Source organism: Crocodylus porosus, unplaced genomic scaffold, assembly GCF_001723895.1.
Source record: "Crocodylus porosus isolate Cpor-Errol unplaced genomic scaffold, CroPor_comp1, whole genome shotgun sequence".
Lineage (NCBI taxonomy): Eukaryota > Metazoa > Chordata > Crocodylia > Crocodylidae > Crocodylus > Crocodylus porosus.
Genome location: NW_017728949.1, coordinates 7,594,812 through 7,622,768, shown reverse-complemented (window position 1 = coordinate 7,622,768; position 27,957 = coordinate 7,594,812). Strand labels below are relative to the sequence as shown.

The window sequence follows — 27,957 nt, the reverse complement described above, 5'->3', positions numbered from 1 at the left end:
ATTAGCCTAACAGGAGAGGGCTTCTGAAGAAGATTTTACCCAAAGCCTGCCCCTTTGATGCATTTTAACTTACAGCAGCCTCTCCATGGCTTGTTTTTCCCCATTCTCTTCCCTCAACAGATCCAGATTGCTGTGATGCCAGCCTAAGGGAGTGAAAAGCAGGTCTTTGGATTTCTCCTCCACCCTCCGATTGAACAATGATTCTAAGAGTAAAAAGTTAGAGAGCATATATTTCAGTTATAATAATACACGAGCATGTTGTCCTTTAAAGATCCATTTTTTTTAAACGAGAAAGAGAAGACTTCAAGAGACTTACGCAGTCCAGAGTCTTTGCAAATATTTTAAAAGTTAAACTTGGTCTGGAATCTATACTGACATTGCAAGCACTTAACATGCTATATTCCACTGCCATAGTTGATGATGCCAGCATTTGCATTTTATATGCTGTCAAGCTACATACCAAATGGTTTGGGGGTTTTTTCTCCTCAGCCAGTTCATGTTTTGTTTAGCTTAAAAACACAACCACATGCAATGTAGTAACTATATCCTGCTGCTGCATGAATTGGACAGTCTTTTAAGTAAAAAATAAAGTCATCTAAATTAATTTAACTTTGTTAGAGAGAACCAGAGAGAGAGAAAGAACACCAATAAAGATCCAATTATTTCATGCAGTGAAGCAAGCAAAGTCCTTCCATGAATAGGAGCAACTCCATCTAAATTTGGAAGTTGGGGGGTGGTTTTTCTTTTTAACATTTGAAGGCAAGTTTGCACATGCTTCCTAGGCCCATGTGAAGTGGCAAGTATTCGCTTCGAATTCGGCTGACTCAGAGGCACCGACTCGATTTGGAGATTCTAAATCACTGTCCCAATTTGATTCGGCTGAATCATATCCAAAAGATTTGGCACCGCTTTGGAGATTCAGCCATAGACTAAACAGGCAGGTGACAGCTGCTTCCAGCTGGTAAATCTGTTGGGGTTGAGGCTGAGATAAAACTGCCCAGCTGGGGCAGAGGAACGTGTTACTCAGTGAGGAGGGATGGAGTGGGGGCAAGATGTGGGCACCGCAGCACTCTAAGCAGGGTCTGTGCCCTGCTTCCACTTGCCCAGCTGGGATAGGAGGGTGGGAGAGGGAAACGTGGACGTGGCTTGCTCTGGGCAGAAGGGGACAAGCAGCAGCAGGGCAAAGCCCCCACTCCAAGTGTTGCTGTGACCGCATCCCATGCTAGCTGGTGTGAGGGAAGGGCAAGCAGCAGCAGGGCAGAGTCCCCCTCCCAGCACTGATGCAGGCAGAGCAAGCTGCACTTGCATCACAATCCTCCCTGCCCCGGCACTGGCTGGGCAAATGACAGCAGGACATAGCCCCTGTTATGAGCACTACTGCTCCCACATCCCATGCCCTCTTGGACCAGCTGGGAAGCGGCAGCAGAGCAGAGTCCCGGTTCCCAGCGCTGAGGATGGCATGGTAGCACTTGAAACAGGGGCTATGACCTGCTGCTGCTTGCCCCGTCAGCACAGGGTGGGCCCCCCCCATGATGCAGGCACAGCTTGCTCCAAGCAGCAGCAGGGCATAGCTCCTGCTCCCAGTATTGCTGTGCCTGGCAGGGATGGGGTGTGGCATGGGATGCAGGTACAGCAGTGCTGGGAACAGGGGCTATGCCCTGCTGCCACTTGCCTACTTCTGCCTGGAGCGAGTCACGCCTGCATCCCACCCCCATCTGGGTAAGTGGCAGCAGGGCAGAGTCCCCGATCCCAGCACTGCCATGCCCATATCAGCTGGAGGCAGCTGTCAGCTGCCTGTTCAGTCTTTGGCACAATATCCAACACACCTGAATCTTTTCCGGAACAATTTGGATACCATGAATTGATTCAGAGCTTTTAATTAGTCTCCCAATTCGATTCAGATTCAGTCCCCACCCCCAAAAATCAAGCTGAATTTCCTGCAAATCAAATCTGCTATAGAAGCTACACGCAGCCCTAATGCTAGTGTTTTCATGTTAACAGTCTCCTCTGTCAACACCACTTATCCCTATATTGGTCATAGTATATATCAATAATACAAATGAAATCATGAATAAAAGTCATATTATGTTGTACTATATAGATACTAGGGGTGTGCAAAACGGGTTGTATTTGATTCAGATTTGGGTTGAATCGGGGGACAGTGACAATGCACTGATTCAGATCAGTGTCCCAATTCAATCCGGCCGAATCCAAATCTAAAGATTCAATGCCGATTCAGAGAATCAGCTATTCAGCCACAGACACAGCTTTCAATGTTTTTTCTACGTATCATGAGGTACCAGACATGGCTTGTGAACACTGAGATGGTGGGGTGGATGGAGCGTCCCACAGGAGCACACCCCACCCCCGCCCACCAAAGTGCTTGGCACCAGACCCAGAAGTGGACCAGAAGTATTTCTGGGTCTGGCACCTAGCACACGGGGGGTGGGGCGGGGGGCCATGTCACACCCCAATGGCTCCACAAAAGTCAGCCACAGGGGACCTTGGGTGCCTCCCCAGACCAAGGAGGCACCAGTTGCCGAGCCAGTGGGAGTGTCCCTTTTACACTCTGTGGCGGACACGGAAGTGGACCAGGAGTGCTTCTAATCCACTTCCAGGTCCGCAGCCAAGTATGCTGAGGACCCCCCCACCCTCCCAAATACTCCTGTGGGATGCTTCATCCAGCCCAGCATCTCAGCATTCACTAGCTGCCTGGTACCTTGAGGTATGGAGAAAAACATTTAAAGCTGTGTCTATGTCTGAATTATTGAATCTCTCCGAATCAATTTGGAGGGTTCTAATTCAATTTGGAGAGATTAAAGGATCTCCTGATTAGATTCAGATTTGGAGGTTCGGCCACCGAATTGGGCCAAATCAAAGTCAGATTGGAGCTTCACACAGATCTAAGAGATACATATACGTTATTTGTAAAAATATTATTTATCAAATTATTTATAAAACCATCAGCATAAAGTCATGTTCCAAAAGTTCTATGTTGTCAAAGGGTTGCCTGTGGCACCAGATATAGTCATCACCATAGGATTAGTAAATACTAGAAAAGGGATAATTTATAATTGTCATATTCCTCTTTTGGAGGCTAAACTTAATATTTAGGCAGCAAACCGGTCAATGTTTTACATATTTTAATATAATCAAGAAATGCATAATCTAATTTTTCAAGGGAGTTCACTTAAAATCCTTATTTAGCAGATTCTGGGAAGAGTCAGGTACCAGTTAAAGAAGTACTTGGGTGGATTCTCCCTCCCCCTTATTTTATAATTAGTCCAAATTATTTTTAGTATCAGCTGGAATACTAAAATATACCTCATTAACTCTAAAAGGGACTTGGCTCAAGTTTGCTCTATTTAGAGAGCTTCCATTCCAGAAGTGACAACAGATCTGATAGAATTTGAAAGATTAGATTAAGTTTTCAAGATGAACAGAATTCAAGCATACAATATATGTTCTCATGCATGTACTTAGAAACTAGCACAAAAGCTTAATAGACATTAATTATTCAGATTCTATTACATACATGTTTAACAACTCCCCACCCACAAAACACTAAAGCTTGCCAGCTTGTGCATCAAGGAAGCTTTTTCCACAAGCTTGTTTAAACAGAATCCTACAAGCAAGCTGTTGGCTGAAGCATGTCCCTAAAAAGAGTAAGGTTACCCACAGCTTAAGTATTTGTTACACAGACAGGAGCTGTCCCTTTGACAAACAAAGAGTAGTTGGGATGTTTAGCCCAGCTCTTCCTCTTCCTGGAAGCCCCAGAGGGGGAGGAGGAAATGAGGAAGAACATTCATTCATCTTCACATTTGTTAAACACTGAAGCAACATTTCCAATTCATCTCACCTTTGATGAAAGCATCACTTATTGAAATCATCTGTTGCCCTCCGTTGTCAGGATTCAAGTACTCTGAAAGGGAAGAACAGACAGATGGGAAGAGACAGAAAAAAATGACAGGTTATGTTTGCATGCCAGTATAATTATATGTACACACCCACATCAAGAGACAAGAGTTACTCATTTAAGTATTTAGTCACCACTATAGTAACAGCTTGGTGAGTGGTCAAGACTAATATCCTCTCATACTTGTTCTGTTAAGGATCTAGAATGACTGCACAAATGTTGCTTAATTGTTAAAATGATATCAAGCCAACATAAAAGACTTTTCAGAGCTTCCTAACTTGGAAAGGGAGATTCTGTCCATACCAAGATAAACGCACCTAGTTTTTCCTTAGGTCTACATCCAGAGTGGAAAAAAAGACTTTACTTGGAAGGCACCTGGTCAAGTTACTTATTCATGATGGCAAACGGGTTCTCTTTATCAACCTATTTTATTCTCTGAAACTGAACCTTTTGTGAACCTGTTATTTCAGAGGCAAGAGAGTTGGCAATCCAAATTGCAAATTTCAAGCTTCTTACCCAGTCAAGAAAACAGAAACACATAGAAATTAAAGAGGGCATGAGAGTAGGAGAGGGAAAGAAAAAGGCTTAAACACCACTTAAAATGGATCGAGGCATTGAGGCCAACAAGTGCACCCCCAGTAATATACAAAATGAGTAAAGTTGTATGTTGAGTCACATATGGCAGACAAATTTCAAATTAGCTATGTGCATATATGCACACACACTACACACAGGTAAGTGATTCAACAGGGTGCTGCGGCACCCTGGGGTGCCTTAAGAATTTTTCAGAGGTGCTGCAGGGCACCAAGCAATGTTAACACTACTAAGTGTGCAAACAATTTACAAGATAAAACCCAGACATTTCAAATAGGAATCCATAGTCTTAAAAGCATTCTGACTTTGAGATCTTTGAGTTCCTTGCAGCAGAACAACTGTTCTCTTATTTCTCTGTAGTTAAAAAAAGAGCAAAAACTAAGAGCTGGCATTTTTCCAAGAAGTGCCCAGAGTCTAGTGAAAAGTGTGCTGAGTCTAAGAAGGTTGAGAACCACTGGCATAGACTAAGAAAAATACTGTGTTTTTCAATTACTTAGTAATTTACTTGCAAAAATGTTTTCCAAAAGTTTAATCTGATCAGCTGTAACCATCACATGCAAGTTCATAAATAAAATCTAGCTTCTGCAAAAATAGCTTCATGGAGGTGACGGTGGGATACCAGGGATAATCTTAAGTCCTTCAATAGCACTGCCACCCTCTTTCAAAAAATCTTACCACTGCAATTCAAGATTAATTTCAGGAGAATCTAATTAAAAAGAGTCCTTTGCTCCTAGATGAAGCAATGGCAAGTACATATTTATAGCAGATTCATGGCATCTCAAAAGAAACACAGAATTGAAATAAGATTTCCTAATCAGCAGGAATGGCAGGAGAGAATGAAATCATGTCTTCAGAAATAAATGACTACACACGGAACGGTGTCAACAAGAAGTCACCTATTTCTGCTCAATCCTTTTGGCTAGAGTTACATAACTTTATGATTATTCCAATGATAGTAGTTAGACCATATTTATTTTTTATTTTGCCTTCTGCATTGAACAGATGAGCTCTCTCAACCTTTCTGCTTTGCAAAGTTTTAGTACATTTGATGGAAACTAGCTTCCCATCCATGCCTAGGAAAAGCCTGTTTCCACTGACAAAGCTGAAAGCGAAACAAGGCAATAGGCAAATTCAGGCACAGAGAAAGGAGTGGAACCAGGCAAGCCTAGTATCTTGAACCATGAAGAACCCCCCATCCTAGACACTCTGTAAACAAACAGTTGCATATAGATTCCAGTATCAGATTCATAGGCAGGTAAAGGATCTGAGGAAGAAAAAACAAAACAAAACAAAAACAAACTAGAGCTGACAGGAACTCAAGGTTCCTCAAAGGTTGAAAGAAACTTTAGCAAGCTGTGGCTAAACAAAATAAAATTATGACAAATGGAGACTATATGCTTGTCCTTACTATTAATCAGCCATCTACATTTTAAAAAAAGTTTTAATTTTGTACCCTTGTCTTCAAGAATTTAGGACCCAGAGGCTGCCAAGTATACTGTGCATTTTAGATGCAGTCCCCTGAAGTCTTTAATAAAAAGTCAAGGTGTTATTTTTAGAAGTGTGCTATTAGAGAGAAGGGCTGGAAGCAAATGTTATGCATCACTGAAGCTGGGGCTCATAAGTCTCCCACGGAATCCAGCATGTTGCACTTCAAAGTATGCTGACCAGAGGTCTCAGCCTAACATTACTCAGTCGTAACAGCTATTGTAACCCTGCTCATATCAAATAATTTTGGTAAGACCATCTTTGCAATAAGTCATTATTTATAGACCAGAAGTGTTATTTGGGAGCATATTAGAAGTCCAATATAAACATGAAATTGGCCAGATGACAGGTATGAGGTTAGGACACAATACAATCTGTTCCAGGATAGTGCAGTTAGAGCCTTCTATATGATTTAGAATTCAACGTTCCATTTTTTTCCATCTTCAATCCAGCACTGACAGAAAGGAAGAAAGAGTTAAAATCATCATTTTTGAAATGGTCATCACTACTTCTGCAACTGGCATGTAATAAGAAAGAGCTAAAGCTTCCCATTGTTACCATCAATTATGGATCATTAAGAGCAATTTAAAGAAATAAAACACTACCCTAACAGGTAAGATGATAACAAGTTAGGAAGATGAATGAATGTGCTCTTTATTCTTGGTGGTCTTTTCCATCTATGGACACAAGCTCTCTATCCAGAGAGCTCCTGACCTGGGACAATGGTATGGCACTCAAGCAAGGCACGTGCGTGCGGAGAGGGCAGAGTGTGTAGAATGAATGTGTAGGATGAGGGTTCTTCACGATTCAAAATACTCGGCTTACATGGGGGGGGGAAAAAGGGTGTTGTTCGTTTGGTTTTAAATTCTGGGATACCATCCTCCTTTTCTCTGCCCCATGAGAATCTCATCATCATGCATACATCTGTTTCCAGTGTAAAGTATATTTCTAATGAAGCCATTTAGGAAAAAAAAAAAAAAAAAACTCAAAAGTTGATGCATTGGCCCTTTAAAAGGTGACAATTAAACTGCCTACACTAAAAAACCCCACAAAACATATCAGATTTAGCACTCAGTCAAAAGTTAAAAATAGTGAATAGAGTATTTATTTTTTGTAATTCAATAAAAAAAAATATTAAAAAGTATAACAGGTATAAAAAAATTAATGCTATTTTCTTTTGTCAGTTTCTTTGACTTCGGAACCAATCAGAAATAAACTGAAGTCAAGTTCAACTCTGATGTGTCAAAGGAATTTTATGGATGTGTCTAACATTAGTGAGTCTTATCAGGTAACACGGACTGTACTAACCAAATAAATCTATAAAACCAAACAAGGGAAGTATATTCTAGGCTGCTGCCTTACAGCTGTTCTCTGCATTCTGCATAAATTCAAGTTAAGAAACACATGATCTGTTCTGCAATCTACAAATTTATATATTTCCCCCTGCCCTGCGTCATGAGACCTGCCCCCCCATGATTGTGACTTATTCTGCATCAGAAAACTACTGATTTACTGTCCTGAGTAATAATGTGCGTCATCACCAAGTTTAGTTCCTTATTGCGAGATGTCTAAAATGGAAGACTTTTATTAAGCCAAAATCTGGGCTTCACTTCCTTTTCCCTGGAGAAGTTGCAATAGATTCTTCACAACTACTAACCTTTATTCCAGAAGACACCTATCCCCAAACCCGCACTCCACTCATCCACCTACCCCACCAACCCATTACATTTTGTATAGAACTAAAACTTTCTGCTCATCTGGGTCCTGCTTGAGTAAGACCTTCACTACTTTAAATCTATGCTCTAGGAAAATGCTTTTTTTGCAGAACAGCCACAAAACTAAAGTTCATCTAAAAGCTACATTATATGGTGAAAGCACACATTTGTTCCCATGTAAAAGGCTAAAATGTAAAAGACTAAAAACACTTACCAGAAAAGTTTATCATTATTCATTTGACTACCACCGTATATTTTAGGGTCCTGTCCTAAACTATTAAAAAAAAAAAAATCAGATTGGTCAAGGGGGTTCAAGGCAGGTCCGTACTACAAGCTGACTGTGCCCAGCAGCTGCATGCTCAAAACACACCATGATGCCCTGAACACCTGCTGCTTCCTCGACATGAAGTGGTAAAGCCATGTTAAACTCTTTCCTATGGTGTTGCTGTAACACTGGTATTTTCAGCAGTTAGCCCACCCAAAGCAATCCCACTTCAGACTTATCACCTTTGCAACACCCTCCTCCAGCGGTTTATCCTGTAGTACAAAAAGACCATTAGTATCTAGACCAGAGATTTTTCAACCAGGGTACTGAGAGCTGATTTGAAGGGTAACTCAGAAGTGTGAGGAGATATCTAAAGCAAGAATTAAGCAAATTAGGGCAAGTTTAGGCTCCAGGTGTGAGGATAACTTGGTGATGAGGCAGGCTTAGACTCTTTGCCTGGCTGCTCCCCACCCCCACTGCATGGAACCTCTGCAAGAAGCTAAGCACTGTAGTAAATTAGTTTCTGAAATGAGATTTCTTGGGTTTAAAAAGGTTTAGAATCATTGATCTATACAGAGAACAGAACAATAAGTGGTTTCTTGCCCTAGACAGAAATTCCACATAAACCGGTATAAGTGATTGGAAACTGGTTCAAATCTGTAACGCAGAAGTTCAGTGCATATAAACCACTTTCAAAATGGGTGAAATTGGTTTAAAATAAGCCTGGATGGATGTAGTATCAGACTTAACCAATTTAGGTTAAATCAGTTCCTTGAACTTCTGTCCCAGATCCCCTCCAGATTCAAGTTAACGCATAGTTCCCCAGAAGCCCAGAATGCTTTGCACATTCCCCACAAACCCTACCTCACAGGGTGGGCAGACTAGCCTTGGCCCAAGCTGTCTGCTCCACCCATGCAGGGAGGTGTGTTCTCGCACCCCGACTTCTGGCCTGGGACACTGAAGGAATGTGACTGTATTTCTGAAATCAAAAGTGAATGCCTGTTCACTCGCTTATTGGTTCAAACTATTTAGATTAGACTAACCTGTGAAGATGGAAGATTCAGCCTCAGCCTTTTTGACCATCTGTACTTAGCTCTGGTGTGCAGATCCTTCAAATGATGCAGGACAGCATCTACACTTAGCTTAACCTCCAAGTAGTGTGAATTTGCATTTTTTAAACTAAGAAAACCAGGATTCCTGGTAATGAGAATGCTCTCTCTCCTTCATGGTAAGGTTATTTACCCACATCCTCTCCTGCAGAGGTACTAGTTTCTATTTTCATTTGAAAAATGAGCAGGAAACAAACATGCTATATCACATGTATTTTTATATGTGGACAATAATTGTATATTATATGTGGAAAATAATTAGTATTCAAAGTTTAAGTGCCTTAAGTTAAAAGAACCCAAGAATCATAGTCTGGTTTCTAGGTACTGCACACACAACTGTCAAGAAAAAAAAAAAAAAAAAGGTGTCACTGGAAAGTGCCAACTCTCCACACCTAATGCAAGTGAGAAGGTAGGACAGAGCATACTGGCAGAAACAGAGTATACATTATAAAGCACTTTAGCTGGGAAGTATTAAGCATGCTTCTGGGTTCAAGATTTTAAAAAAATAAATAAAATATCATTCTTGATAGATTTTTAACTGCAGCTGAGAGGGACCAGTGTAGTTAGCCTTGAATTCCAATTTAACTCCTTTCACCCATGTTCTCAAAACTCTTATTAGTTGCTCATCGTTTCCCTTATTCCAGTTCAGTTTCAGAGAAAAATGCCCACATACGAGCATAAAAGATACACCCTTCTTTCATGAATCATACCACCAGAAAAGTCTGTCCTATTTAAAATAGAAAGGAGATGTGCTCATTAGGAATAGTGCATGTTACGGATATTCTACATGGGTCATTAAAAACTTACAAGTATGGAGGGGGGGAGGGGGAAAGGGGGAACCACCGCACAAAAAAAAAAAAAGTCACCATAATGGAAACTATGGAAAAGCAGCTCACGAGCAGCAGCTAAGTACAGGAATCAACAGACCTGCTAAAGCTGCAAGGAAAGGAAGAGGATAAGTTGAGAGCGCCAGCATTTAAAAGCACTGCAATGTCCCAGCACCAAATTATGGGCCAGCCCTTGTTCGTCAGCCAGCCATTGTATGAATCAGTTACAGGCTGGAGAGCAAACAGACTTCCTAGACTGTGAAAGGACAATTCATTTAAAGAAGATTTTAAAAATAAATACAAATCTCACAAACCACACAAATGGTGGCATTGGACTATCCGACTGGCTTCCTTCATTTTAGCACTTTTTAATGCACCAAATCCCTGTTCTGCATACCAGAGATCAATTTCTTCCCAATTCCTGATCACTCATGGGAAATTTTTATCCTGGCTTTAAAAAGTAATGTTTTTATGCCCTTAAAAAAAAGTATTGTTCTGGTGTCCAAGTCCCAAATCAGCAGTCTCTTCTTAAAAGTTATCCAAACAATATGCCTGGGACTGCCCTACTAGGAAGGGGACAAGGAGGGATATCCTGCTCCAAATGCATGGAGAAAACACTACTACAGAAGTTGCACACACTGTTGAGTAGCTGGCTACAGCTGGCTCATTAAGCTTCTCTACAGAGAGAATAGCATCAATGGTTGGGTGGCAGTGATTAGCAAAAAAGATGCACTATATGCACAAAGTGGCCACCAAACAAAAAATAGTAATAAGTTATCATGGCTCTCCATCATGTGCAACTCCAGCTGTCAACTAATCTCATACCTTTTTGGTCGGCAGGGTGAGGGGGCACATGTGGGTACTTGGAGTGCTTCTTGATATGGAAGTTCACGTTGTCCAGCTCCACGTTCAAGCTGATGGAGGCGGCTGAGTCACTGTCCATTGTGGACTGGAAGCTGCTGACTGAGGTGCGCTTGCTAGGGCTGGCAGAGTCTTTTAGTGTTGGGTAAGGGGGAAGATACAGGGAGGAGAGGGGTTCAAATGGGTATCATGAAGGGATTGGACAGGAGAAAAACGGTCTTTAATACATAGAAGCCCAGTGTGCAGTACTAAAAGGGATACAGTATTTTCATAGTTTCATCTTATTTTTGATCTGTACTTAATGGAGTGTTGCAAAGAAATGCCTTAGATGTTCACTCTAAAATCCAAATTACATTAGTGAAGCCTGCCATGAGAAAAGTCACAGCTAGACCGTTTACTTCTGTAATAAAGCTTATACTAAATTTAGAAACACCAAGTGTCATACTAATTATGAAATACTGTATCTGCTACAAGCAATAGAACTAGTGAGGTCTTAGTTTATTTAGATCCTTTTAGCTACTATAAGCAAAGCAGAGTTCACACTTAAGGAGTTATGCTAGTTTGCCCTAGAAGTAGGGGAAGGAGTGGGGGGAAAAAAAAGTTAGTTGAAACTCACTGGCCAAGTTATCTTCCCCTTCATCAGCAATTTGTTCTGTGTCACTGTCATCAAATTTGATGTCTTTGAACCACGATGGCTCAGAGTGCCCTTCTACAGAATTCACTGAATCGCTGTCTGGAGAGGGAGTTTCTGAAAACTCTGTGCTCTAAGAGGCCAAGAAAAGAGACAGTAAGTTGATGTAACCCTCCTAGGATCTCAAAAAGGTACCAAGTATCTTGGTTTGAAACAACATCTTACACAGTAGTTTGATATTAGGCTTAAAAAAAAAAAAAAAACCACAAATGAAAGCTACCTTAGTATCTAATCCAGCATCATCCCCACCATCAGGGTGAAAAGGGCAACTGTTTAGGACAGGAAGTGAATACATCCTCATATTGCCCACATCCATCTTCCTCCTAAGCACCTCACCCTGATCCCACAAGTGAATCATCTGAGTGACTGAGATTAGTTTTAGTGTACGTTTTCCATCCACTCTCACAACATGGCAGATTTGAGTGTTGAACTTGTTCCCAAGTCAGCATGCTTAACCCACAGAGGAGGAGCACGTATGGTTTAGACAATTCTAGGGCTAACCAAACAGTGGTGTGAGGTTCCTTTGTGAAACAGGTCCAGCTCTCTACATCAAGAGATACTGTTGTGAAACAAGGCCCTGATGTGAATCTTAAAGAGCACCTACTCTGCAAATTCTAGTCAGGAGGAACTCCTTTGGTGGAAGAAATTCTGCTACTCTCTAGTACTTGCTTTAGCATTGTATAACTGAGTTTGGAATTCACTAGTACCCGTTTAGTTCTCCCAACTTCAAAATTGTTTCAGACCTTTGCTCAGAAACAAGATCAGAGTCAGCTCTGATCACACAGGAATAAGAAAGCAAATCAACTCTGTAACTACATGCCAAAGGGACTGTACACAATTTAGAAGTGACTTTATACAATAAAAGAATATGCAAGGGCTGACCAATTAAGTCAGGAGTTCATTATGAATTGCATAATAAAACTAATTTGCAACAGATGCTTCTTTGTTTTGAAAGCTTCAGAGAGTCTTTGCACAGATCAGTCTAAAACTGAACTGGAAATCAGCATCAGTTCATACCCTCTCAGCATGCATCAGTTAGCTTGTGCCAAAGACTACACAGCATCTTCCATAACAGAATTCTCTTACTCAGGTCCTTTCTTCCAGTCTCCAGACTAGAGTTCAAACAATAAGGAGTGGGCCCATTCACAGGAAAGAGGACTCCTCCCACCGAAAAGCCTCTTGGCTTGTTAGGAAGAGAGATCAAATTCCCCCATCTGTGTGTTACCACCTGTAAGTGCCTTTGTAACTTGAATTGAGCTATTTTCTCTAGAGGAGTATACTCCACTCACCACACTATCTTTAAAGAAAGAATTTAAAATAAAGATGACAGGTGTGTAGGTTGTAGCCGTGTTGGTCTAAGGACATAGGCAGACAAGGTTCTTTGGGTGAATCTGATATCTTTTATTAGACCTTTTGTCTTTTATAAAGATGACATCATTCACAGAAGGCAGGGCAGAGGTGCACCTTATACACTAGCTAAATCAGACGCACAAAGCTTTTATGGGCCTGAGCTTACTTCATTTGATGAGATGAGCTCAGGCTCATGAAAGCTTTTGTATCTCCAATTTAGTTAGTCTATATGGTGCATCTCTATCCTGTCTTATGCCCAACTTCAAACTAATCTCCTCTCTGCTCATCATTCACAGAGACAGCAGTCATTTACCAGTACCCACCATACTGAACAGCAGACTACATATGTAATAGGATGACAGACAACAGGACAGCTTCCCAGAGTGCATCCTTTACTATCCAGATGCTTACTCTTCATGACAGACTGAAAAGGAGCATTTAAGATTTAATAAATTTCTGTGTGGCTACTCCCCCCCCCCCATCCCCCAGAGGAAGTTTCAAAGTTTTCTTGGTAAAGGAATATCCACTGTAATTTAATGAAAATAAGTCACTTTGGTTGCTTAATCAGATTTGTGCTGTTTATACCCACACACACCTGCCAAAACAAGAGCTCCCTCCCCCCAAGTCTGCAGAGGACATGTTGCAAGACTTGTGAACTAGTTCTCAAATGAGAGAAGCAGACAGAACATGCAGAATATGACCAGAAATGTCTCTCTCAGCTTTCCCTCCACTCCCACCTGAATTCCATGGTTTCTTTTCTTAAAGTGGAGGAGAAAGGGAATTAACAACAACAAAAAGTACCTGTAATGGTCTGTACAGAGCATATTCATCTCTAAAGATCTGGTCATGGTGACTGACACACTCCAGCCAACGTCCATCTACCAATGCTTGTCCTATTGCTATGGCTTGAGCTCTGAATGTAGAATAAAATTGAAAGTAAATAAAGAGCTTATACTAAAAACAGGTGTCAGACAGACCATTCAACTGTGTTTTATTTTACACTCTTTTGATTAGCCAGGATCTATTTAAATACACTGGAGAAGCACCAGAATTAGTAGACCAAGCAGCAGGATTTGAAGTCAAAAAAGAGACTCCGTACACTTGAATCCTAAATCCAGTACAGCTAAATTTCTGATGTGCTGGTCACCTTTCCCTGACACACTACCCCAGCTCCTACTGACTTCTCAGAATGTTAGGTCCTCAGTAATCAAGGAACAGACCTCTCCTATGCAAAAGAACAATTTCATTTTCTGCCCTTCCACCCTGTAAAATGTGAATAATTCTTTATGCTTCAAGAAGTGCTGAGTTTGCCTATTACATGATGAACTCAATTTAATTTAAATTTCCAACCCTAGATTTTGAACTTGCATTCCAGGATCTTCAGCAATCTGCATCTCTGCCTAGCTAGCACCAATACTGTATTCAAGGCTAGGGCAACTGACACAAAAGTAAAATACAAAAAGGAAGCTCCATGAAGGCTCCTAAATTACTGATACTACTTACTACTTCATTTTAGCATATCTGCAAAAATGTATGTTGGCTACAGGTATTTTCTACCTTGGTTTGGAGACATCAGGAAGATCAGCCACATCTCTTATTTAGCCACTGATCCACACACCCGAAAGAATACATCACAGAAAGTACTTCCTTCCATCAACAGAGAGTTGCAGGAGATGGAGTTGGTCTAATTTACAACTAGTTAAAATAGCAGGAATACCTTGTGGTAATGTGCCCATTTCTGATAAGCCAGTTGACCAGTTCCTTTCCCACAATGCAGTTTGGATGCGTCCGCAACCAGTACCGGTGGTCCTGAAACTCCATTCCACTGTTATGATGGCAAATTTTTTTCCACAAGTCTTTTAACTGTACCGAGTCCTATAAAAGAATGATAAATGGTATAAGAGGCCTAAACAGCATCATTTGGAGCCCTCAAACGGACTTTACATCAGTAAAGTAATAGAAATAAAAGTTCAGCTGTTCTGTGCAGCTGTAGTCAAGTATGGACTGATTGGAACAGACCTTTAAAGTCCTTTGCCTTACAGGCAGTGACCCTATAAACTGGGGATGAGACAGCAAAAAAAAAAAAAAAAAGTTACCCAATGCCCAAATGCAGAGGGAAAAATTCCTGCAGCAGTATTTTTACAATGAGCTTCTGCAGTGACAAGGCCTGCAACTGTTTCCACAGCGTTCTGGGTCCCTTGAGCTACAGTATGCAAGAGCAATCACGTTCCTCTTAAAAGGATCCCTCCCTGCCTATGCCCACTCAATTTTTTAGTTAATTTTCCACCCAAGCAGAACTTGGTATCGTCTTCTATAGCCCTTTCAAATCATTAGGGTTTTCTCTTCCACAGAGACAAGGCGCTTCCTTCTCCCAAACTAATCAGGCTTCTTCACTTTCACAAAGATAAACTTATCTCCAGCATGATAAGAGACCTCACTTGCATCTCTCTTCACCTTTAAATTACCATTCACTGAGAGAGAATCACGATGAGAATAATTCTCAGACACACATCATTACTTAGGGTTTCTCCACAAAGGTTTGGTATTCCAGCCATTCTTGGCTTTACCTGCATTTTATTTTAAGGTAATTATTTTAAATATTTACAGTCTTGCCCCATTCCAAGGGGGTTTGAGTACATTGCTGACTTCATAACTCTGCTGACAGGCCATAACACCCTTATTTACATAAGATGTTAACAAACGTCATACTTTCTGGGTCAGGTGCACTACAATTTGGTTCCAAAGTAAATAGTAGCTACACAACTACACCCATGTGGTCGATGAGGGGCTTTATTACAGCATAGTTCAGTTACATTGCTGATAGCAACAATATCAGATTTACTATTCCTGTAATTTCCAAGTTAAGACAAAGAAAGCCAGAACTCCTGACATCCAAGAAACTAGAACTCTTGTTTTAGAAACCAAGAGTTCTAGTTTTTTTGCATGTCTTTTTGTCTCAGACCAACATGGTTACCAAGTACACCCCCAAAACTCCCGAAGTATTTGTTTAGGTCCCGAAACATTTTTTTTTATTCTTTAAAGAGGAAATTTAACAATATTTTATTAATTCTGATCAGTAGTCTTTTACTCTCACTTCTGTAATGGATTAGTAGACTTGCCAGGAAATTTTGCAAAATAGTTCTTTGGATTTTTGAGGCATCCTATTATATTAATCAAATTTAGCAGGCTGGCATACAGTGTATTCCCAGGTTCACCTATCCCCTGGCCTCTTGTACAGTACCCAGAACCGGACTGCAGTGCCAGGCATTATATACCAGCCTTTCCAGTGCACTATATTTTCTTGGATGATGTTCATGTCTACAGAGCACTTAATATTTGAAAGTCAGTTTTAAAAGTTATTAAACATTAACACTTCAGGTCTGCCTTCTTCACCCATCCCCAGTTCACATATAGGAAGTTTTTAACATGGTATTTCCAGAGTGTTGTACTATTAACATTGATTTTTCCTTGGAAAAAAAAATGCGTCACTAAAGTGTTACATTGACTCTGCAAGTAAACAGGGTGAGGTCAAAACATGACTCAATGTGACCTGTAGTCCTTTCCATTCATTCAACAGATGAAATTTTTTTCACATTAAAACAACTATACCCATGTAGAATTTGATAACCTATAGGGACAAGTGTTCTCCAAGTCTTCAGGTGTTTCTATTCAAAAGGGAAGGCAGCAAGGTTCCTTGTACACACTATGGTACAAGGAAGACAGCATGCATTGCCACCATAGCCCAAATAAAAATCTTGTTTGTACCAAAAGAATTTTGCGCTCATCTTCACTGGTTTCCACTTTCAGATATGTACGATTAGCCTGGGGACTGACAGATGTCTCATATGCAGGCACCATGGGTGAACCAGATCGATCCAAAGACAGGTTAGTAATGCTGGCAGATCTGAAAATTAAGAACAGCAACGAAGGAGAAATATTATTAGTTTTGATAAGTTTGTTACAAGCCCAAACCTGGTTCTGTAATGCTTGAAAAAAATCTTTAAGCCATGCCATCTGTCACTTAGCTTTTTGGCAGTATGTGCAGATATATATTCTAATCTACACCAATGCTTGAAATCTGTACCCCCTTCTGCCATCCCTCTGCTGCCCACCCCCTGCCCACAAAAAACAACCCTAAGCCAGGAGACACAAAGAGGGAATAACAACACTATTATGCCAATACAGCTGGGTTAAATGGAACTCCAGGGTAAACTGCATGCTATAAGCAATAAGGTAGAGCTTTTTGACCCAAATGTCAAGGGAAGAATTCCAATGAGGTTTCTCTCCCCATTTGAATATGAACTATCCAACCTTTACCTAATGGTCTGGAAACCTGTGGGGCCACATCCCACACTAAGGAGTAACAAAAAACAAAACAAAAACAAAAAGACTACACTGTAGGATTGTTGCATCTATATAGCACCTTCAAGCCAAAATCCCACAATCTGAGCAAGCTTCTTAGAAGAGCATTATTTGTTTCCTTTTATTGCCATCTGCTGGAAATGTGAGGTAGCAGCAGCAATTATATTTATATACAGTGTTATGGCACCTTTCCTCCCCCCAGAAAGGTAGCTTATTCTTGCCACAGACTCCTAATCCAGAGAGACTAGAACAGGGTGCTCAACCTCCAGCCCACAGATCATATATGTGGCCCACAGACTCATCATAGGTCAGGAAATCTGGCAGCAGGGGAGTAGTGACCATTAATATGGTCACCCTCCCCCCTGCCAAATTCCCAAACCCCAAGCCTCTTGTGGCATGCCAGACTGTGACCCCTGTCCCTGCGAGGCCAAGCTATACCCCCAACATCCCACAAGTTCTAGATCAGGGCCTGGTCACACCTCATCCACCTTCACAGGTATGGTGGAAACACCCTTCCCTCCCTGTGAGGTCAGGTTGAGGCCTGGCCATGCCATGCCACTCCCCACCCAGGGGACACTCCCTCCCTTCTCCACAGGCTGGGTCAAGCTCCCCACCCCCACCTGATGGTGTCCACCCAGACACTAAACTGGGAACACCAACTGAATCTAGCCCACAGGGGGACCAGGCACTGCCACCTGGCCCACAGGCAAAAGTGGTTCAGTACTACTGAACTAGAAAGTCATTTTAATGGGTTACTATTGGAAGAACATTTGAAAGTCTGTCTAATGCCCTCCTTGAGAGATCAGCATCTTATAGCTGACTTCAGAGTTTTTGGTGTGAACAAACACATACAGTTGTTCCAAAAGCCATAACCTGGAGCGAGAGATGTAGGAAGATACTACCTATAAAAGCTGTCAGCGAATCAAAAATCAGTAGCAATATGTTGCTAGGATTTTTAAAAATTATTTAATATGTCATATATATGACACGTACATATTTATATATGATAAAATCAGGTCTGTAAATATTAGCTGCATTCCATTAAATGACAGAAGCAAAAGAAGCTACATCGGCCCTTCCACAATCCATGTTTAAAGGACAGTTGCATAGCATTTTCTGGACAACAGGTCTTTAACATACCTACAACACAAAGGCTTTGCCAACGGCCTTCAGCTATTGTAGATGTGATCTTCCCAAGGAGTCAGATAAAAAGGAGATTTCAAAAACTAGTAATTCAATTCAAGAGACGATTGCACACCTTTCAAGCATCAAAGGAAGTATTTTTAAGAGCAATAGCCAAAAACTGCTCCCAATTTTTAGAAAAGCTAGCTGAACTATACCACCTAGCTATGGAAAGCACAGGGGGGGTTTAGCTCATTTAGTGTCGTAAAATAAAAATAAGACAAATTTCATAGAAGTCTTGTCACCAGTTAAATATGATCAGTTTTTGAATGCTCCTGGACTGGGCTACAAAGAGCACTGCAAGCAAATAAAACAAAACAAACAAACAAGCTTCTTTGTATATGCCAGCTGTTTCCACCCAAACTTAAGACTTTCTGGAATTATTTTCTTGTGCTAAGCTTCAGTTACAAAGACTACCTAAAGTAAGTTGCACTACATTGTTTGTCATTTATCACTCCCTACAGCATTTATTTTGTTACTAGTGTCCAACAGACTCAGGGTATAGGAGTTCTTGCCTCTGGCAATAATTCTATTAAATAGGTAATTAGGTGCACACCCTACCCCCAACACACACACCATACCCCCGCCCCACCCCCAACTCTTATTAAATCTCAGTACGTATAAGAGACTTATTCTAAATACCTCCTGACTATTTCAAATAAAAAAGTCTTCAACCACACATATTAAGTTAACCTAGATTCCCAGAACACCCACCCTCTATAGCATCAGCTGCATTGTTCACTCGCATCTTAAAAGCGGCCACAATTCTGTGTATAAAGCTGCGAGCAGAAGGATAGCTTACTGCCCAAAGCACCAACAGGACCTCAGGATATAGTTCCTCCACCAGTTTGGCAACTTACTTGCTATATTACTTTGAACACATTATTCCCCTTTGTACCTCAGTTTCCCTCCCCCCCTTTCTGTAAAACAGGGAAAAAAAATTAAACCAACCTTGTGTATACAGCACTGTAAAAAGTCAGGAATTGCATATTTTCCCCACCCCCCAGCCTCCATCTTTCAAGATCTGAGTGTATCCTCTCCAATTACTAAGGGCTAGAAAATATTTAAAAATGGGACAACTCAGTTCATTTTAATAGAAGTAGTTCTGGGTAAGGAGCAGCAGAAGTGGCCCCTTTGTATAAGCATCCCTCGCACAGCCAATCTACTGCCCTTCATTTACTCTGAATAAAGAAACTTAGATATTTGATAGTCTTTAGTATCACATTCAGGCAAACAAGAATGACACCAGGCTTTGAAATATTCTTGGAAGCTATGAAGAGACAATTCATCTTGCCATAATACCAGATCAAGGTGAATAGCTCATGATAGTTAGATGACACTCAGGAATACATCATACAAGTTAAAAGTGGCTGTTAACTAGACTTAAAGTTTCAAGGAACAGTTAAGGCTTGCCAAGAACAAGCAAATACTAGAAATTAAAGGAGAGAGGCAAGTAGTAGGGCTGTGCAAAATTTCACCTGGCGCTTCATTCTGAAGCTGTTTCAAGGCATTTGGAGCCTGAAACAGTGAAATCGAGATGAAACAAAAGCCTTTGAAACAGCTTTGAAATGAAACAAGGGAACTCAAAACGTTTCAAAAGTTTTGAAGCCAAGCTTACTGGCTTCAGCACTGGTCCCTGCCTCAGCACTCGTTTCCTGTCAACCTGCAGGCAGATTGGGGGCTCACCTGCACCCCCAGGAGAGCTGCAGGGGCTTGTGCCAGAGTCCTCCCAGGGGTGTGGGCCCTCCATCTGCCTGCTGGATGAGCACTGGGCACAGCCCACACCCAGTGCTGGGAAGGCTGGTGCTGCCACTGGCCCCAGGCGGCAGCACCCAGCTCCTGTCACCAGGCAGGAAGATCAGGGGCCTGCACCACTGGGAGCAGTCTGGCACAGCCCCCCCAGGGGTGCTGGTGGACCCCAATCTGCCTGCTGGATTAGAGGAGCTGGGTGCTGTCACATGGAACCAGCAGCAGCAATCTTCCCAGCACTGGTCCCAGGCAGCAGCACCTGGCTTCTCTCATCTGGCAGGCAGATCAGGGGCTCGCACATCTGGAAGGACTCCAGCACAGCCCCTGCAGCCCTCCCAGGGGTGCCAGTGAGCCTCTGATCTGCCTGCCTACTACATTATGTTTCCCCATAATAACCTATGGGTGAGACATTGAAATAGCATCGAAACAGCAAAACTGTTTTGACTAAATGAAACGGAACGGTGCTTTCAAAATGAAATGAAATCTGAAACAAAACACTGTTCCACTGAATCGTCAAAACGCAAGTCAAATCGGAACAGTGCTGTTTCGCACAGCCCTAGCAGCGAGCTTTAATCCCTCACAATAGAGGAAGTTACTATATTACTGTAGTCATTCTACTATAAAAGGGACTGTAAGGGAATAACCTTAAGTGGCTACTGAACTCTTAAACAGTTAAGAGACGTGTCCTTGTTTCATAGTTTCATAGTTTCATAGTTTCTAGGGTCGGAAGGGACCTGAGCAGATCATCTAGTCCGACCCCCTGCCATGGCAGGAAGGAGTACTGGGGTCAAATGACCCCAGCAAAATGTTCATCTAACCTCCTCTTAAACACCCCCAGGGTAGGGGCCAGCACCACTTCTCTTGGAAGTTGGTTCCAGACCCTAGCTGCTTATTGGTGACCTACACCAGTGATGTCCAAAGTGGGGTGCATGTACCCCAGGGGGTGCGCAAGACTATCCATTGGGGTGCAGAAAGAAAATATTAGAACTTCTATTTATATTTGTATACATATATTGGGGGTGCATGCTCAAAAATTTTTTTTTTTTTTTTTACTGATAAGGGTATGCAATCAAAAAAGTTTGGAGACCACTGACCTAGACTAGCAGTTCCCAATCTCTGTGGTATGGGTACCACCAATGCTACACAGACCACCTGTCAGTGGTACACGTTAACAGATTTGCATCTCTGTCCAAGAACAATTTACCAGATAGATCAGTTAAGAAAGGCTATTTAACCTGTAATGAAAAAAAAAAAAGGTGGGGGAGGAAGAGGGGAATTGCCTTTTCAGATTCTTTGAGAATGTTTCAAAGCCTGCAGATAGCCTTGACATCATCCGTGATTGAGGAAAATCAGATAGGCAAAAGGAATGCTGGCTGCCTATGATTTCACCTGGTCATAGAAGATCATAAACTAAATACCCTCATATGCCTTTCTTCAACACATTTTGATGTTAACCTAAAAGAAACAAGGGGGAAGAGAGTCAGCTATTGCTACAGGGAGGAAGCACTGAACTGTTGTGTTCCTCCCAACAGTTCCGTAACAGCAAGTCCACATTACGCAGGCTTTGCAGGTGAAGATCCACTAGAAAAGGAGCTGTCAACCAGGGGTACCTGAGAAGGCCCAAGAGGGTACGTGCAGACAGGCGGAGACAGAGTGCCACTATGCACTATCCTGCACAGGCACCACTCGCCTGGCTGGACACGGGAGGCAACGGAAGCTTGCATGCAGTGGCTGCTGCCACTCCACATTTGACTGCGTGCCACCCCCCTGCATCCAGCCACCATGGGTACATTGCTCCACGTCCAGCTGCCAGGTGTACATTGAGCCAAAAAGGTTAAAAACCCCAGCACTAGAAGGCTTTGCCACTATAGATGGTTACACTAGAAATCCAAGATGGCTTCAAATTTTAAAACCATCCCCCCAATAATTAAATTCTATACATAGAAAACTTACAAATTTGTGACAATTTTCCCAGGTAGAGAAATAATTATTGGGGGATCATCTTAAATTCATCCACCAGCACTAAAGCAGGGAAAGCAGTGGCAGGGAACCAAACTCTATACCTTGTCCTCACAATATTTAAAAACTACCGTGATTCAAGTCATTGATTTCACTATATCCAAATAATACCCATCTCAGAAGAACAAGTTCCCTCAGGACCCAGCCCATTACTACTTTTATTGAACTGTATCTCCTACAGCCTAGGTCTTTATCTTCCTCCTTTAAAACAGTACAAAAGAGAGCATGTTCAAAGCACTGAACAAGAAAGCTATATTTCTAGTATTGCACAGCACTTGAGACTTGGAATTCTCTGCTAAAATACAGTGCACAGTTTGTGTTACATGATTCAGAACAAATGCCAAGGGAGAATAGTTGCTACAAATCAACATTGCCCCCAAATCCTGGATTGCTGATAGAGCTAGGCTTTAAAAATTTGGTTTCCATGTTCCATACAAAATATTTTGCAACAAATAGCAAAGTCAGACTAGAGAGCCACTCAGAGTTAAGTGTTAAACTGGTAGTGCTCAACCTTTTTGTCTAGTGGGCCAGATGGGCAACATCTAGTCCCTGCACAGGCTGGATGCAATAGGTGAACCAATAATCTGGCTCCACGGAGGGGAGTGTAGGAGCTGCCCAGCCCTGATCCAGCCCCATAGGGGAACCAGATATACAGGGCAAAGGGGGCATGGCCCAGCTGAGGGGAGAAGGGGGCACAGCCCAGCCCCAACCAGCCACAAGGAGGGAAGGAGGTACAGCCTGGCAGCTCTCCTCTCCATAGGGCTTGGGATTTTGGTGGTGGGGAGGGGTGGCAGTATTAGCTACCACTGCTCCCCTGATGCCAAATTTCGTGACTTGTGGGGAGCCCTGTGCACCAGATTCCAAGGCCTGCAGGCCAGACATTGAGCACCCCTGGGTTAAACTGAGCCAGCAGTTTGACCGTTAAACTGAGCCAGCAGTTTGACCCAGCTCACTCACTGCACAGGAGCTAGGCTAAAGAAACCTCTTACCAACTCTTGAAAGTTGGATCTCTCCCAACAGGGAGCACCTGCTGAAGTCTTCACGTCATTAGAGTTAATCAGCATTGAACTTTTAACTCTGGATTTCATTCAGTGTTTGCCAATCACCGACTACAGGCATGCACCAACTCCCCAGCCTTTCACCTGTTTGATCACTTAACTCCTCTGCTCCACCCACCAGCTTCCCTCTGCAAGCACTTTCATTTTCCATGGGCTCACTAGTCTGAGGTGTGCAGTTAGGTGACTATACACCCTTTTTGGACAGTCCTGAATTTTAGGGCAGCATCCTCAAGGAGTATCCAAAAACACAGAAATTCAGAGAGCGTCTGCAAGCCATGCATAACACACTTAACCCCCATTCACTATAATAGGGGTTCTCACCTGGTGGCCCAGAGATGCCACAAGGGTGGATCAAAAGGGCAGATACAAGGAATGGTTAGGAGCTGCCCGGCTTCACTAACAGAAGGTTCCCACAATGCAAGGCAGCACTGTGCTGAGATGATACTACTTATATTCACTTGCTCCTAGTAGTGAACACCTCTCTCCACCACCATCCAAATCATGGTTTCTAAATTATCTCTGGCAACTAAGATCTGTGAGGGGAAAAGGAGGAAGCAATGCAGCAACAAAGCCAATTCCCAGGGTTCTGGAGCCATGCTAACGCACAGCAAGTTCGGCAACTGCACATATTAATGCTATTAATGCTGCTATTGCCCATGGTCAGATTTCAGCCTGGAGGAAGCCCTGTAGTCCAGACCCACTCTCAGAGCCAAATAGGTTTTCCAAACCCTATTCTAAATTAAGGCAGTACATTTAGTAACTTCATTATTAAAGAGACTCACATTATCTTTGTTCTATCCCTCATATTCTTCCATCTTTGTCCCCTGGATTTGACACATCAAGTGGACTAGAATCAATTGTTATGCAACACTATGTAAACTTGCGTTATCAAGAATGATCCCACATAAAGCTGATAGGCAGTCTCTCCCTGAATGGGCTTTATGATAAAAATGTTAAGGATGGGCTTCAGAAACACTCAGCATAACTGGCTTAGCCTACAGAAGTTCCTGATCTTGCAGAAGCAGTTCAGGAATAGTGGAGAAAAAGGACACATGCACACATTTCTCTACAAGCAGCAGTACCTATTGAAGAAAGTTCCGACATAATCAGTCTCCAAACACTTGCACATTTGTGACAACAAATTCTATACACATCCGGCATTCATTCCAAACATTCCCCAAAAAGCTGCAAGTACAGTTACTGCCTACTGGATTTTAAGAGTCACATAACTGTTGAGATCAAGAGCAAGACTGCTGCGGTTCAATCAAAAGGGGACCTTACTGTAGAGTTTAGTAACCTAAATTGGACTTCAGCCAGGATCAGGCTAAAAGCTTTCCAAGAAGAGAGTGAAGAGCAAGGAAGCATGCAGCCAGAGGCTACATAAGTAGACTATATTATAGTAAATGGAATCTGGGATCGGAGTGGGGGAAAAGCCACCACATGCTGCACCCCCTCACCCCACAGCTCCCAGGACCCTGATGACAAGGCAGGGCCAGACAGCGCAGAACCCTGCAGCCAGGCTCCATTCCCTGTGTGCAGAGGCTGGACCCAGCTGGGAGCAACCCCACCCCTGGGCAGTTTCTGGTGGTGAGTAGGTCACTACACACAGCTCCAGCCTGGGCAGCAAAGCACAAGGCTGCTGCCCAGCCCGTCTCACCCTGAGCAGGTGTCCAGGCCCTGCTGCCCAGCCCAACCCGCTTCCCCACCTCCAGCTGCTGTTCAGCAGAAACCATGCTGAGCACTGCAGGCAGCAACAGCCTCTGCTTCTGCCTGTAGCAGCCAAATCTGGGACTTTTGCTTCAATTTACACCAACTGCCCAAGACAGCCCATGAAACCTGGTACTCTCCTGGCCAATCTGGAACATATGGGAACCCTATACAAAAGCCACCAGAACCTGGTGCCCTTAATTTTAGCAGCCCAGTGTCATTAGTTTTACCTCTTTCCAATTACTCTATCGGTTCTCCTTTACTACTTTTGCTATCTCTTGGCTTTCCAGCTTCCTCCTGAAAGCTACTTATTTTTCCACCTCCCTCTTGTTCTCCAAACTTTCTGGTTCCTACCATCTCTTGCTTCTAAATGCTCCCCCAAAAAGCACCCCTACAACCATCTTCTGCCCTGCTGCCTTCCTTGATCTTAGAATTCCCATTTCCATACTCTATTATATAGTTTCTCTTCCCACTCCTGTCAGCCACACAGAATTATACTAGAAGCTCCTCAAAGCAGCAAGGCTATTAGTATACTCACCCAGGGTAGTCTTTTTCAGTATTATTTACATGTGGGCTGTTCAATAAGCCCAGGTCACATTTCAACCAAGAGTACACCAGGGGTGCACAACTCCCAACCCATGGGCCAGATCCAGCTCATAAGGCTCTTCAAGGGTCCAACAACTTGGTAACAGGAAAACAGGCAGCCTTAATTGCCACTCCCTGCTGCCAAATTTCCAGACACATGGGGAGCCCCATTGCACAGGATGGCCAGACAGCATCACCCTGTGCATTAGACTGGCTGCTCCAGGTTGGGCTAAGGTTGCAGGGTACCCAGGATTCAGCCCGCAGACTGGCACTGTGCCACTCATCCAGCCTGCCCATCTAAGAGAGACAGAGCACAACTGGACTATGCCATTAACGACAGAATGGTCCCCAATGTTACATCAAATCAGGGGCTCAAAATTGAGAGGATTCAACTGAATCACCTTGAATTCATATTTATAATGTATTGCACTGCATATCTAAGAGAGAAATCTTCAATATAAATTTGGTTCATTTACCTGTTTCTAGCAGGGGACTTCCCTGAATCCTCCTGAACAGAGGCAAGGCGCGCTGACAATGTGGAAGCCGAAGGGTCTGGGTGAATCAAACTGCCAAGAGAGTTGTCATGATAAACATCAGCATTTCAAGATAACCACCACCATAAAGCAGCAATGATACAGTTTCAGTTGCACAAAAATTCATAATGCAAAATGAGAGCAGAAACAACTTAAGAAAGATTCTTCAACTCCAGCCTCTTGATGTTTATAAGGGACTGGTTTCATACTCTCCTTTACAACTCTACCTTTATCACACCACAAACTCCTTTTCCCACTAACCTGCCACCATTTGACTCATCTCTTTTCCCACCCCCAACCCCTCACTCACTGCTACTCCCTACCTGTCCCCTTTCCACCCCAAAAAGGTTCCTTACCATAGCTATTTAACAATAGTCATCACTATCATATATGGATAACGTCATCAGTCTTTGCTCTCATCCTACCATTATCTTTATTGCCCTATGACAAAGTCATATCTGCACTATAGATTTCTGCGCCACAGCTAATCAATCATAAATTGCACCTCAAACTGCAGAACAACTTCAGTATGCCAAAAGCCTGTAGTGCACAGTTGTAGCTAGTATAGACTGTTCTTGCTAGCAGAACTCATTTCACTTGGTCACTGAAGTATAGGGGCTTACTAGATGCTCATATCCAGAACACCTGTATCCAGGCTAGGAGCATTTTGCTGGTATTCAGTATGGATCTCCATACTGGTACAGCACTCCTGATGTGAGCTTGGTCTTAGATTAGGTGGTGTTCAAGGCAGCAGCTATTCTTTTACTCCCCCAGCTACTCCAGAGCATTTGGTTTAGACAACCTAACTCTTGCTATATAGAATGTTATTGCTTAGGAAACTCTAGGTATGCTCAGATCTATAAATGAAGCAGAAGTTAAGAGTGCTCACTTCATACTGTTGTACAATTAGAGAAGGCAGCTTACAACTTAGACTTCTCTCCTGCAGGACTAAACCAATAGTCAAATCAGAAAAAGCTAGTGAACTTTGAGAGCGCAAGTGAGTGAGCAAGAGAAAAAAAAAAAAAAAAAAAAATCTAGGCTTGCTTGGCCTGCATCTAAAGAGCCATGCCAAGACTGCATCTTGCAAACCTAGCCTTTCAAGAAGCAGAACAATTATACAACTTCAATTGTACAACTGCCAAAAAAATAAAAGATGCAAAGACACTTCCAGAACAGTCATCTGTCTAGCAACTGGCACACTCCCATGTCAGAGACAAAGGGATGAAGTCTGATCTGCTTTATTCCATGAATCTTGTTTTCATTGAATTTTGTGACTTTTCTTACTTTCACATGTTAAGTTTACAGAACTCTGAACTCTGGCTTCTGTGTAAGGAATGTTTGAGCTTCCCTAAAAATGAGGTTTTATTAAACTGACAACTACAGAACAAGGAATTTGATCCAAATGTCTCAAATATATTACATTAGAGAAAGGCAGTTCCCTTTGCTGCTGTGTAACCCATGTTTTCTAGGAGTTAACCCCTACTGCTAGTAAAGAGATCTAATGCATGTGGGTGTCTACATATGCATTTAATCCAGGAGCAGTTTACTCTCAAGTAAATGCTCCCTAGCAAGCATCTACATATGCAGCTCCATTCCACCCCGACACCATGGCCCAAGCCTTACAGGTGGCATCTCAGGCAGTTGGCTTAACCATTTCCTTCGCCCATTAGCTGTGGCCCCAATCATGGGACCTTCACCTTCCATATAAGCTCTGGCCCCGTCTCCAGCCTGTCGGGACCCCAATAGTCTTTGCTCATCATGGGCATCCCTTGCAGTTGAATCCTGGCCCTTTTGACCCTTCTGGTCCTGGCCCCAGCATTGACCAGTATGCTGGGTTGGGTTTATGCCTCCTGCCCGCACTTAAGGATTGGGGTTCCCCATTCCTGGCTCAAGTGCTTCTGGAAGCATGCCTGGCTCTGCGGGGTCACTTCCCCCAGCAGGCTCAGGCA

At 42.6% G+C, this 27,957-nt stretch overlaps 1 protein-coding gene and 1 long non-coding RNA gene across 5 annotated transcripts in view; one reads left to right on the top strand and one right to left on the bottom strand.

Moving 5' to 3' along the window:
* Positions 1-27,957, bottom strand: part of PIKFYVE (phosphoinositide kinase, FYVE-type zinc finger containing) — a 98,837-nt gene that overhangs the window by 45,095 nt on the left and 25,785 nt on the right. For 3 of the 4 annotated variants that reach the window (XM_019554191.1, XM_019554192.1, XM_019554194.1), the window contains 8 exons: positions 25,952-26,041; positions 16,579-16,717; positions 14,531-14,688; positions 13,615-13,726; positions 11,389-11,536; positions 10,737-10,904; positions 3,860-3,922; positions 74-203 (listed from right to left, as the gene is read on the bottom strand). In XM_019554191.1, coding sequence (XP_019409736.1) covers positions 74-203; positions 3,860-3,922; positions 10,737-10,904; positions 11,389-11,536; positions 13,615-13,726; positions 14,531-14,688; positions 16,579-16,717; positions 25,952-26,041 — 1,008 coding nt within the window. The remainder of the gene's footprint in view (positions 1-73; positions 204-3,859; positions 3,923-10,736; positions 10,905-11,388; positions 11,537-13,614; positions 13,727-14,530; positions 14,689-16,578; positions 16,718-25,951; positions 26,042-27,957) is intronic. The other variant, XM_019554193.1, reaches the window with a different exon arrangement.
* LOC109322910 lies at positions 127-26,512 on the top strand. Its single transcript, XR_002104506.1, has 3 exons — positions 127-216; positions 16,621-16,698; positions 25,962-26,512. It is a non-coding gene; the product is annotated as an uncharacterized LOC109322910 (long non-coding RNA).